Genomic DNA, 14,552 nt, shown 5'->3' on the forward strand with positions numbered 1-14,552 from the left:
AACTAATCAAAACTATGCGCTTTTGTACAAAGATTAAGTGAAATGTAATCTTTGTTAAAACGTTGCTAGGGTGCGCCTTCAATAATAATAAACCCTGCTACAGAAAGAGAGAATGCATCATGACTGAAATTGAATTGCTTCTTTTTTTTAATTTTTATTTTTATAATTTTTTTTCACAATATGAACCATATTAACCAAAATACACACAAACATTTCCCTCTTGAATATACAGTGTCATTTTCTCCCCTTTTTCCCCCCCTCCCCTACCCACTAAACGTTCAACATATACAATACAATAAACCCATTAAACAATGGCATCACACAGTGAAAATAAACAAGAAAATTGTGCCATCTACTGTTACATACTGGGTCAGTTCATTTCATTTTCTTCTCATTCTATCATTTTAGGGGGTGGAAGTCCACGGTAGGCCCTCTCTGTTGTGTTCCATGTACGGTTCCCAAATTTGTTTGAATACTGTGATGTTATTTTTAAAATTATATATTATTTTTTCCAATGGAATACATTTATTCATTTCTATGTACCATTGCTGTACTCTCAGGCTCTCTTCTGATTTCCAGGTTGACATTGTACATTTTTTTGCTACAGCTAAGGCTATCATAATAAATCTTTTTTGTGCTTCATCCAAAATGAGGCCTAGTTCTTTACTTCTTATATTACTTAGAAGAAAGATCTCTGGATTTTTTGGTATGTTGCTTTTTGTGATTTTATTTAATACCTGATTTAGATCTTCCCAAAACTTTTCCACTTTCTCACATGCCCAAATTGCATGTACTGTTGTTCCCGTTTCCTTCTTACAGCGAAAACATCTGTCTGATACTGTTGGGTCCCATTTTTTTAACTTTTGGGGCATGGTATATAGCCTGTGTAACCAATTATATTGTATCATGCGTAACCTCGTGTTTATTTATTTCTCATAGTTCCAGAGCATAGCTTTTCCCATTTTTCACTTTTTATCTTTATATTTTGATCTTGTTCCCACTTTTGCTGAAAGGGGGGGAAACCGAGGATAGCACTAGATAAATTAACAGAATGGTACAAACAAGAGGGCTTACAGCTACCAAACTTTAAGAATTATTATAGAGTAGCACAATTAAGATATCTATCAGATTTTTATCAAGCAAGGGAAACACCTGATTAGAGCTAGATAAAATAGGGGAGAAGGTACCAGAACATATACTTTATAAGTGGGATGAAAAGCTGGTGCAATATAGAAGTTCACCAGTACTGCACTATCTGCTCAACATTTGGAAGAAGATTCACGTAGAAAGGAAAAAAAAACAAATTACCAACTACCAAAATTATTACTGATGCAAAATCAACTAATCCCTTTCACAATAGATAACCTTTCCTTTAGAGAATGGGAGAGAAAAGGGATCAAAAGAATAGAAAATTGTTTTTTGGGAAATAATTTATTATCTTTTGAACAAATGAAGTACAAATATGGTATAACTCACGGTACAATGTTTGCATACCACCAACTGAAAACCTACTTGAAGGAAAATTGGAAAGCAGACTGAGATTACCAGAAGGAAGCAGCTTTGAATATGTGATTACAGACACAATGATAATTAAAAGATTTATAACAAACATGTACATCAAGCTACAAGAGAAAGAAAACGATGAAATAAATTGAATTGCTTCTTGACCTAAGTAATAAAATTAAAATTTAGACATACAGCACATTAACAGGCCATGCCCTCCCCAATATATCAATTAACCTACAATCCCCAAACGTTTGGAAGGGTGGGGGGCAATTGGAGCTGAGGAGAAACCTACGAATACACAGGGAGAAAGCACAAACTCCTTTCAGGACATTAGGGGAACGAGAGTGACACGACCACAGCTATATGAATGTGTGAATGGCTATATCACGCACGCACGCACGCACGCACGCACGCACGCACGCACGCACGCACGCACGCACGCACGCACGCACGCACGCACGCACGCACGCACGCACGCACGCACGCACGCACGCACGCACGCACGCACGCACGCACGCACGCACTGTGGGCTCCATTTTTGTGGATAGGAATAGGTTATTAAATTAAAAAAGGCAGCTTGCCTTGATGGTATAACGTCTGCACAGTCAGCAGGGCTGGAGATTGCAAAGAGTTACCCAAAGGTTCCATTTAGACTGTGAACCTCTCTGACCAAGTTGGCCACAATAGTGACACTGATCTGTTGGTTTGCCATGTCATCCTGGCCTGGAATGTCCTTGCCTTGTGAAGCCACCTTGCTGCAACATAAACTGCCCCAATGGCTAAATTGTATTTTATTGAACAACCCCTGTTAACAAGGGAGTCAACCACTTCAGTGAAACTCTGCTATTGCCATGTTAAAGTAGCCTGAGTGACACGTGAGTGTCAGTGACCGGCCTACAGGCACACACCAGAGCTCCTGACACTGACTTTGAGCCCTCCCTTCGGCCTGCTACCGCAAATGTACACCGGACTCCAGTGTGCATGTACAGTAGCTGAAGGACAGGAGAGGTTTCAGAGTTGGGACTCGGGCATCAGGAGCTCTAGTATAGACCGAGGGGAGGGTTTGGAGTCAGGTTTCACGAGCTCCTGGTTCCACTGACGGAGCCCTCCCCTCGGCTTACCTGAATTTGGAGCACAATTTGCAAATCAATTCAATTTTTAAATAAAACAAACATTTTACTCCCCCTGTACCCCATAGCTATTCCACTGACACAGAGGTGCTGGAGCTGGTGAAATCTCTCTTCAATGGCGTTCCCCCTCCCCCCCCCCCCCCCGATGACTGCATCCTAGGTGGCTGCCTAGTTCACCTAATGGTAGCGCTGGCCCTGGACACTGTAATAGCATTGCGCTAATGGCTATGCTAACCGTGCTGCCCATCTTCTCAAAGAAGTGAGTCGGGTCAATTCAGGGGTTCAACACAGCAGCCAACCTCCGTCCTCTTCCATGCCTCCCCTCATGTTGTTGTAGAAACACACAGGTCACATGAAAACAGAGTTCAGCCCTTCCCATTGAAAACTGTGTTCTATCATAATAAATCCCTAGTCATTCTCCCCTCGATTCAGGTCAAAAAGATGGTTGCCATGGTGGGGATCCAAAACCGTGGCAAGGATCAATTATCCGAAGAACTTTTAGAATAAAACTGATACATACCCATGGAAAATCATATTGTTGAGACAGCTAAAAGCTTGGGCAAAGAGACGAAATATAAGCAATATCAAAAGAAGGGGGAGAGGAAAAGGTCTCGAGATGGCAAAAGGTCAGAGGATAATTAAAGTAATTCATTATTTAAACTAAAACAAGATCATTCTTTCAAATTATTTCATTTTCACTTGCCTGAGAACCATCGACATTTACTGTTCCTGTCTCTCAGCTGTCATTTTCCAAGGAGGGAGTGCTGGACCTCGGTCTCCCCACTCTAACCCTACACCCCCTCCCCTCTGTCTGTCTGCCTGCCTGCGCTGCCCTGCCCAGGAGTTGGAAGGTTCACAGGAATAAAAATAAGCTGCATTTATTCTGTGCGATTCACAACATCATGGTGTCCCAGAAGACTTCAATCACTGGCACACCACAATCAGCAATGCCACAAAATTGGCCTGAATGTGTCTTTGTCCTATAAACCTCTGGAATGGAGACAATAGCTCAAACCCCAAAAGGTAGCATGCAACGTCTTTTGAAAGAATCCAGAAAACCTTATCAGCATTTGGGACACTGGAATTCATAAATTGACACAGCTAGGTGAAGTGCATTATGGATATTTGGGTACTGAGTACTTCTGTTGGGAGGCACTGTGGTGATATTCATAAAGTGGAGCCCTGAAGAGTCTATGGCATTAAAATGAGAACCTGTAAAGTGGATGTTTATACATTGAGGAATGTATAAATTGGGGTACATTCTGTATTGACACTGGTCAGTTAGTGGCTGCAATTATTTTTCAAACTATGGAGCCAATATCAAAGACTGGTCACTTCAACACACATTAAAATAGGCCAATGGAGCAGGAATTCATGCACTTAAACAAGCCCTCTGGCTTCAACCCTTAAGTTGACGGGGGAAGTCACATGATGGAGTAGCGGCTGGTTGAGTGGAACCAGCCCTCTCAAGAGAAAAGAAAAAAAAACGTTGAAAAAACAGAGCTCAATAAACATAAAATACAGGAAGAGAAAGATAAAGTTACAGAGAAGAGACAGAAGATGGCGCCCAAAAGAGAAAAAGTAAGAATAACAGAGAAAAGGGAAGGAGGAAAATCACTGAAGAAAGAAGAAGGCCTTACCTGCACATCGGAGCAGAGAGCCACCGTGGAGAGGAGCGGTCAATCTCCAATGTTGGTGAGTCCCCAGAGGAGTGGTGTCCTCCCAACTGGCAGACTTAAAAAATGGCTCTCAGAGCCAAGGAGAGGTGCGCATGCGCAGGGTGCAAGTAAAAGAAAAGGTTAATGCCGGCGGGAGGGGGACTCAGCTTGAGGAGCGGCCAGCTGCAGAGTGGCCAGCTGAGAGACGCCCAGTATCGGGGCGTTCAGCTGGGGAAGTAAGCAAGAAAGAAGAAGAGTGGTGAGAAAGAGAATGAAGGGCTGGAAGAGGGTGAGCGGCAACAGGGCGACCGGCAGGAGGACGACCTGCGGCAGGGGGCCCAGCAGCGGGTCGGCCTGCAGCGGGAGGCTCAACAATATGTTGACCTGCAGCGGGAGACCCAACAGCAGGAAACACAGCAGCTGGAGGCCCAGCAAGGATACAGAAGCAGCTCACCAAAGGATGAAGATACACAGATACAGAGAAGAAGATGACACAGACATAGATACAGACACAAAAGAAGAGGAGGAAGAAGACCAAGAATTTCAAAGGAAAGAAGAAGGTAAAATAGAAGGACAAAGTTTAGATAAAGCCTTTTTCGAAGAACAAATGAGGTCATTAAAAGAATGGCAATCAATAGAATTTAGTTCAATCAAAAGAAAAATGAAAAGAGCTGAAGACAGAATGCAAAGCTTAGAGTTGGTCATGACTGAAATAGGGAAAAGAGTAGAAAATGTGGAGGAACGAGAAGCTGCTGTAGAATTGGAGATAAATGATTTAAGAGGGAAGTTGGAAGAGAGCGAAAAAAAATTAAAGAGACACAAGATTTATTGTCACAAAAAACTGACGTTGTGGAAAACTACAGTAGGCGAAACAACATAAATATAGTGGGCCTGAAAGAAGGCAAAGAAGGGTCAGATATGAAGGAATTTATAAAAGGATGGATCCTGAAGGTGCTGGGAATAACAGACTTAAATGAAGAAATAGAAATCGAAAGGGCACATAGAGCGCTAGTACCGAAACCGCCACCACATCAAAAACCGAGGTCCATATTGGTAACATTTCTAAGATATACGACAAGAGAAAACATACTGGAGCAGGCAAGAAAGAAGGTTAGAGAAGACAATAAGCCATTGGAATATAAGGGACAAAAAATATTTTTTTACCCGGACATAAGTTTTGAACTTTTAAAGAAGAGGAAGGAATTCAACACAGCGAAAATAATCTTATGGAAGAAAGGGAATAACTTTATATTAAGACATCCAGCAGTACTCAAAGTATTAATTCCTGGGGAACGGAATAGACTGTTCTCGGACCCAAAGAAAGCCCAAGAATTTGCTGAACATTTGCAGTTCAGGAGAAGAGAGGAGAAGGAGTGACAAGAAAATATACAAAAATATGTAATAAATATAAAGTAAAGATAATGTATATATAAAGATTTAAAGATGGATAAGAGAAGGGGAAGAAGGAAAAAAGAGAGAGAGCTTTGTTATAAGTATAGGAAAATAGTGTTCTCTGGGGGGGCTGGCGTGTAGAATAAGGGTCACTGCGAAATCAGTTGACACTTGCGAGTAAGTTCACAAACTGAATGGAAAGGGGAGTTGTGGTTGCCGTCAAGGGACAGGAGGCAATCCAAGGAGGGGAGGTTCACTTGGGGTTAAAGGGTTATTGCTTGTAGGGATTGTTGGGGTATTTCATGTCTTAAATGTGTTGTCATATATTGAGATTAAAAAGGAAAACTTAAAAAACAGTAATGGTAAAAAAGGGATAGAGGTGGTGAAGAGGCGGAAAAGAAGTGAAAATAAAGATATAAGATGGCCACATTGGACTAAATGACTATAAACATTAATGGAATATATAACCAAGTTTAAGTGTATCCCATTGGGAAAAAAAATCACATAATTTAAAAGTCAAAGTTATAATGATTGGGGAAACCTGGGAACCATATATGGAACATGGCAGAAAGAGCAGGCCAAGAACCATCACCACCTAAAATGATAAGAAGATAAACACGATCAGATTTAATAGATGATGTCTTTTTTGTTTGTATTCCTTTTGTATAAAGATACTGTTTTATTGTATTTTATATGTCCAATATTTACTGTTTTTGGAGGGGGGTGGGAAGGGGGAAGGGAGGGAAAAAAAGAGAAAATGTCACTGTGAATATTTAGAGATGCATCTGTAAATATATTGGTTCATAGTGCGATAAATAAAGAATTACAAAAAAAAACATACTGGGGTTGTAGGTCAATTGTGTGTAATTGGGGCAGCACAGGTTTGAGGGCAAAAATGGGCTGTTCCCATTGCTGAATGTCTAAATCAGTAGTTCTCAACCTTATTCTTTCCACTCACATCCCACTGTAAGTAATCCCTATGCCATCGGTGCTCTGTGATTAGTAAGGGATTGCTTAAGGTGGTATGTGAGCGGGAAGAGAAGGTTGAGAATCACTGCTCTAGATCCAATTGTTACAGAAACATTTTGCTTGAGAAAAATTGTCATTGGCCAATTTCCTTTGGAGTTATGAAACCGTGCACAATACAAGTCAATTAGGTACGATTAAAACAGTGGTTTTCAAACATTTTCTTTCCACACACATCCCACCTTAAGCAATCTCTTATTAATCACAGAGCACCTATGGCATAGGGAATACTTAAAGTGGTATGTGAGTGGAAATAAAAAGGTTGAGAACCACTGGCCTAAATTTAAAAATTATCCACAAATTAATGGGAGCTCAAATAATAATGTTCTAAAATAGATGAAACGTGCAATATCAATGATTGAAAGGAGATGCTGAAATCAAATTTAAATATTAAACTACTTCCCAAGATCTTGATGGGTAGTTCTGTAAATTACTTCACTTCAAATGGACACTCAGGACCTTCTTAAATGTATTTTAAATGTATAGAAAGTTTCTCCCTCTATCACCTTTTCAAACAGTAGCACGTGGGGGTAATTGAGCGACATAGGCTTGAGGGCCAGAAGGGCCTTTTATCACGCTGTATTATCCTTAAAGTAATTCCTGCTCCCCCCTACCACACCCCCCCCCCCACCTTTTTATTCAGGTATCTGCCTGTTTTTTATTACTCCTGCCAAAGGACTCAGGCCCAAAACTATACTTCCTATAGCGTGACCTGCTGAGTTTCTCTAGCATATTTGTGTACTATATTTGACCCCAGCATCTACAGATTTTTGTGTTTCACTCAAATGCCAAGCTAACACAAGGCTTCACTGGGTGAAATTAGTTCACTTCTCAGTCAAATATTTTTCTCATTCAGTGATCTCTGCTGGAAAGAACAAGGTTGCATTTGGGGTTTATTCATACTTGGGTCTCATTTATCATCTGCCATATTGGCTACATGCTGAAATCCTGGAAAATAAAACCAAATGTGTAGTCAGATGTTCCTAAGGGAAAACAGGGAGAAATTTGGAAAACTAAAATTTAAAAAATACTTTTCTTAATGAAACATTACATATTCAATATCTCCCCCAATCTGCATTTTCTTTTTGCTTTTTTAATTCTCACAAGAGAAAAATGTCAGAGACCATCATTGTGAAACCGATATCCTATCCAATACCCAAATGCACTGATTTTCCAAATGGAGTTAGAACCACCCCCCCAGCCATTTCCTGCTTAACCCATACCAATTATAAAATTGGAACCAGTATAGTGACTGTCACCAATATCTTCTGATGCAGGGGCCTGCTGAGGAATTCAAGTATTCTGCCTCTTGGAGGAGTATTTTTAACTTTATTGGGCGCACATTTGATATATGGCAGAGAATCAGGCCATTTGGCCAACCAGCCTATGTTAGCAATGACACTCTTTGCAAACTCCTCAAATCTTTTCTCATCTAACTCAATCAACCCTCTATTCTCATCACCTTCAGCTGCTGGTCCAGTTTCCTCTGAAACGTATCCACAATATTAACTTAAACTATCCACTCTGGTAACAAATTTTACATTTTCACCACCACCACCCCCACTCCCCAAACCATCACCAGCACCCTTGCACGTGAACCTACTCCAGTCTGTTCTGTATGTTTTGTTACGATATTGTAAGACAGGGCGATTCAGTAGCCAACAGGGACTGGAGAGCTTTCTAAGTAACTTGGGCTGGTATTCACTCAATTCCACTTTAACATAACTGAAACTTGGGTACAATCACTCAGGATTGAATCCTGCTCACAAATCTTGCAACATTTCCATGTCAATGTTGTGAGTTCTTGCTTATTGCAGCAATACACTTTCTTAGACATGCAGGCATGAAAAGACATTTTAACAGTTTTCTGATGCATAAAAATAACTAAGTTACTAGATAATTGAATAATAAGGATCAACGAAACTTAAAAAAGGTAGATTTATAAAGGAGGTGGGGGAACTGGATGAATTAACAATTTCCATTTTTAAGCCATGGACCTATTTCCAGCTATACTGACCCATCTGCAGCAATTTACCCCTCACAAAATTGATCAGAGAATGTAATATGACTAAAAGAAAATTAAAGAAGCAATTATTCTACTATTCGATTATATTTGTTCAATGAACACAAGAATAGAAACATGTATAGGCCATTCAACATTTCATCCACTCCATTTCCCTTAGGTTTCCAGATATTGGAGAAATCATCATTTTGTTTTGAACATAATCAATCCACAGCCTTCCAAGACAGAAACTTCACAGCAGAAACTTGTCATTGCTTATCTGTGTTACTTCTATGAGATAGTATTTCAAAAATCAGATCAATTCCAAACAACTTTTGACAGAGTTGCACTTTAAAAAAAAATCTCTATTACATTCATTCAGTAATAAAATAGTAGGCCTTCGAATTATTGTGGTTGGGATGAGTTAAAGGAAAGGAACTAGAGTTTTCCCCTGAGGTATAATCCGAAAATTATAATGGAGTAATTTGAAATTATGAAAGTTACTCTGGTTGCTTTTCCTCAGTCATACAAGTCATGATTAAATCATATGAATTTACCACTGATTACAGAAGGCTAATGAGATAAAATTAGTAACTGCATGTTTTCTTCTTCAGAAGAACCAAAGAGGAAGGATACATACAGAAGCATCTACTCTGCATCATCCACGTTAATGTCGTCAGAATAACACCCACTGCTCCTTCCTTTCTCCAGGTATTGCTCTAGTTCCAGAAATCATGGGATCAGACCTTTTCAGCAATGGATCTTTGACTGGCAATAGCTCCAATCAAGAGGAGGGACAGGGCCTTTTGCAAGTAGTATCCATTGCTACTATTACTGCCATTGTAAGCTTTATAACAATAATAGGCAATATTTTAGTCATTGTGTCATTCAAAGTGAACAGCCAACTAAAGACAGTGAATAATTATTACCTTTTAAGTTTGGCCTGTGCTGATCTTATCATTGGAATATTTTCCATGAATCTTTATGCTTCTTACATACTGATAGGTCACTGGTCACTGGGGAATTTGACATGTGATTTGTGGCTTGCACTGGATTATGTAGCAAGTAATGCCTCCGTCATGAATTTGCTCCTTATAAGTTTTGACCGGTTTTTCTCAATCACACGGCCATTAACTTACAGGGCTAAACGTACTCCCAAAAGGGCTTGTATTATGATTGGACTTGCATGGCTAATATCCTTTATTTTGTGGGCCCCTGCAATTTTATGCTGGCAATATTTGGTTGGAGAAAGAACGGTTCCTTCAAATGAATGCCAGATACAATTTTTGTCTGAGCCTATTATTACTTTTGGTACGGCAATAGCTGCTTTCTACATCCCTGTGTCGGTGATGACAATATTGTACTGCCGCATCTACAAAGAGACTGAAAGACGCACTAAGGATTTGGCAGAACTGCAAGCGTCAAATGTCTCCTCTGAAGATGAAGTTGTTGTTTCCAAAAGGACTCTGCTAACATCCTGCTTTGGATGCGTCGGTCACAAGCTTTCACGCAAAGAAAGATGCCGAGCATCGTGGTCTTCAAACAGAAGCACGACAGTAACTCTGAGATCCGCACACACAAAAAATGTCACGAATGAATGGTTAAAAAGTAACCACATGGATTCATTTACAAGTTACCCCATGTCGGAAGCTGATGAAAGGCTCACTCCAAAATGTGGTCCTTTTGTGCCTCGTGGTCACAAGCAGAAGGATGAATACTTTGCTGAGGACAGCACAAATGTGTCCCTGGAAGAACCTCCTCCAATAAATAATGGTGAAAATCAAAATTATTTGGTCACCCCCCCAAAAAAACAGGATAAAAAGTACATGCCTTACAAGTTAGCCATCAAAAATGGCAGTTCTTCATCAACCTCAGACACAAGTAATAGTTGCACAGAAATAAAATTAACACCTCGCCCATCCGCTGAACCATTTATCCGAAACCCAGATCAAAACCTGAGATTGCAGATCACAAAGAGAAAAAGGTTGGTTTTGATAAAGGAAAAGAAAGCAGCACAGACACTTAGTGCGATTCTACTGGCTTTCATCATCACCTGGACACCGTACAATATTATGGTGTTAGTTTCAACATTCTGTTCAGACTGTATCCCACAATCATTGTGGCATCTGGGATATTGGCTGTGTTACGTTAACAGCACAGTCAACCCCATGTGTTATGCTCTGTGCAACAAAACCTTCCGTAATACTTTCAAAATGCTATTGCTATTTCAGTGGAAGCGAAAGTGAAGTATCTAGCCGGCAACAAATTAGACCTTTCAAATGTGAGAATTAAGTGGATATTGAATTGTTTCTTCTATACTCAAGATATGACCATTGACGACCATTCAATAATTGTTCCTTTGCGTACACTAGAATTGAAATAAGTGATTAAAGACATAGAGTAGACCGAGTGCCAGTGTAACCACATCAAATCACAACCCAAGAACCTATGCTGAATGTTCGGTGGATTGCAAGCTCAGTTGACCGGGCTCTTGTTAATTCTCAAGTCGTCCTTGTTGCAATTACAAGCACCATTATATAAAGATTACAAAATTATCACACAAAACCCAAATTAATGCTAAACTTCTGAGAAACAAATCAAATAACACTGGAGTACATGCCTTGTGTCATTAAAATACCGCAGGGGAAGATTTGTTTAATTCTGCCTCTTTTGATGGGGGCTTATTTTTACCATCTTCCTTGAAGTATAACTTATTGACAAGTACGGCTTCATAGGTACCTGGCATTCTTCAACCGTAATTGTGACAGAACGTTAGCAGGTGATTAAAGCAGTGGAGGGGAAAGATGTTGAACCCAAACCTATCTCAACAAATGTGCAAATATAATCTCTTTCCAACAGAGTTCCTGAATAGTGATGAGGAAATAAAACCGCTGTGAGTTTTCTTTCCCTCCAATGTTGCAGCTTCCTTGCCACCGATAGACAGCGTGGACCAGAAGTTGAAAGGTCTAATTTAGGTCCATTTGAACCATCCACCAGTGGAAAATCTGAGAAAGTATCCGCCCCAAGATGGCGAGCGTTAAACAGGCTCAACACGAGCCTGCCCTGCACAGATCTGCCAATGAAGAAGGCGCAGTTCCTAAGAAATCCCCAGCAGCAAATCAAGGCATGGAGGAAAAGGTTCGTCGTCAGGTCATTCAGAACTATCTAAATGCCCTCATCAAGTTTTAATCATTAAAACAAATAATGTAGAATATGTTTATATAATTAAAAGAAATAATTAACAAAAGCCTAGAAAGACCCCCCCCCCACCTTAAAAGTTTACAATTCCTATTCAAATAAGTAGACTGGCAGAAAGACTGATGCTGACCACCCCCTTCTTCTGGATCTTGGTGATGGAATAAGGCTGGGACCTACCTTAAAAGCCTAAATGCACAGTGTCATGTTGATAATCAAAATGTAATTTTTGCAAAATTTTTGGGTTTTCAGCACAAAATTGCTTGGATTATCCTAAATGGAAGCACCCCATAGTGCAGACATGAGGATGAATGTTGTAAAATCTGTAAAAGATCACATTGAAACTAAATAGAATGGTTTTCCATTCCATGGTTGTTGATTTTATTTAACAATGTTCCTTTAAAATCTGGCCTAAATATGTGACCTTGGCCACATCATCTACATTAAGATTAAATCCTAAAGCAAAAAAGGCTCAATTTTTCACTTCCTTGAGCCCCAACCAACAATGATCTCAATAATGATGACAAAGGGAATGTGCATTCAGGGTTTTCACACACTGAATGACCAGCCCGCTTGTAATTTTGTAAAACTGTCCTGTTCCAAATTAAAATGAAAAATTAAATCCAGAAAACCACTCAAAATATAGATGCATTTTTGTTTACCATCAAGATCCAGGTTAAGGTACAAGTTATGTTTTTAACAGTCCTGAACATTTGCATTTTCTTAAGTTAGCTATGTTCAAATACACCTGCATTTGGAGATGTTATTAACCTCAAAAGTATTTTTAATCAATTTTAATGAATTGTTTAAAATTTTTGCATTGATATTTCTTGTAATGCAAAAATTTTACTTAATTATACTCTCCAGATGTTAAAATCCAGACCTGTTTTGTGAAATTTCTAAAAAGTTGTCAAATGGAAAATCTATTGATTTTTGTAATTAAGAGATGATGTGCACATGCATAAAATGTAGCCACATCTGGGGTTCTTGTGACAAATCTGATCAATAGCAGTGGTGTCAGTTATTAATCTGAACTTAATTTAAACAATCCTGTCACTATCATGTGTTAAAAGGCTTTGTAACTACGTTTGTTCACAGTGATCTGCTTACATGCTACATATTGACATGGCTGTTTTCAGTCTCGTATGACGATGGCTGAAATTCTTAAAAACCTGATTGATAATTTATATCCTTTGACAAATTGAAAGATGAGGAATTCTTACTAAAATGTTACTATTGCTGATGTGTAGCAGTTTTTTTTGTCAGATGTTTGTACAATTATTGTATTGTTTCAACTTTAATATTTTACCACAAATGTTTCATATTCCTTGTCAATAAATTCAGGTTTAAAATCGTCTGAGTTCACAATCCTATTTGCCAATAGATTGGTTTATAAGATTTATGGTTATTTTCATTTAAATTTGAAAAAAAATCAATTCTATCATCTCCTTTTCTTGCATTGGTAATAACTCAGAGAATAAAGATCCAGAATTTTTTTTTTGGTCTAAGCAGCCAATCTTCTGAAATAGACTAAATAGACTCTCACAGCAGAGACTCACATCTTCAACTAATTTCAATAAAAATAGCAAGCTGAATTCCATCTATTTTTTACCACTTTAAATGGATTAGGAACCTAATAGAACTAACGATATCCACTATATACAAGAGTTGATCTGGGAGATCCTCCATAATCATGGTAAAACATTTTAAAACCATTAACATGAAAAATGATTAAATAAAAATAATGTATTACATTTGAACTAAAATCAACAAAACATTTAAAAAGTTTCAAATAATTAAAAATATTGAACAAAGCACAAATAATTAAAGAACTATCTCTTAAATCATTCTTTCATGCAATTCTCCAGTTGTCATGGACATCAATGGGTGTCGGGGATAATTAACTTAGTTCAGTGGCAGAACATATTGAACGATCTGATACTTTAACTACTGTACTGATGTGCAAGTTTGGAACTTCCAGATTTCATATAAGCATCTGAGGAAGTCCTGGACTTGCTGATATTTAAACAGGGAAATGCTGATTGCTCCATTCAGAAGTGTTGGTATTTAACAACAGAATCAGAGCCAGTCTAACAGATAGTAATTATACTTTTTAGCAAAATCAACACACATACATGATAATCAAAGTATTTTTTATTCTTAAAAATAAACAATTAGATTTTTTACAAATATAAAGCAATAGTTATGTTACCTAAACAAACACTTGCTTCTGGAAATAATCACATTTTTAGCATAAGTTATAGTTTTGAGAATTAATTTCTGCCAAAGAGAATAAAGGATCCTAGTCATTGACTAGAGCATCTTGAAACTGTTTTTTTATCTATAACTCAATTATCAGTGTGGTTCTTAATCAGATTTTTTTCAGTTTTGCAACTGTTCATCTACAGACAAGGTTTATTTATTCAGCTTCATACTCTTGCCTAAAAGTCCATCTAAAAGCATATTCCAAGCTATTGGATACATGGCCAGTCTTACGGCAACTTTAAATATACTGCAGTTAATTTTCAAATACAGTACCTGTATTTAGATGAGAATCACTTTGCAGAGAATTTCACTCACATCCCAAAACATAATAACTTTAATCCAAAACAAATAACATTATCAATATTAATCATAACTTGA

General features: G+C 38.5%; 1 protein-coding gene across 1 annotated transcript; it reads left to right on the forward strand.

Moving 5' to 3' along the window:
• The first annotated feature begins 9,386 nt into the window (after window positions 1-9,386).
• Window positions 9,387-10,960, forward strand: chrm5b (cholinergic receptor, muscarinic 5b). Its single transcript, XM_069915261.1, has one exon. The coding sequence runs from the start codon at window positions 9,449-9,451 to the stop codon at window positions 10,958-10,960; it is 1,512 nt and encodes a 503-aa protein (XP_069771362.1). The 5' UTR covers window positions 9,387-9,448.
• The last annotated feature ends 3,592 nt before the right edge of the window (window positions 10,961-14,552 follow it).

The sequence above is a fragment of the Narcine bancroftii genome, chromosome 2, assembly GCF_036971445.1.
Source record: "Narcine bancroftii isolate sNarBan1 chromosome 2, sNarBan1.hap1, whole genome shotgun sequence".
Taxonomy (NCBI): Eukaryota; Metazoa; Chordata; class Chondrichthyes; order Torpediniformes; family Narcinidae; genus Narcine; species Narcine bancroftii.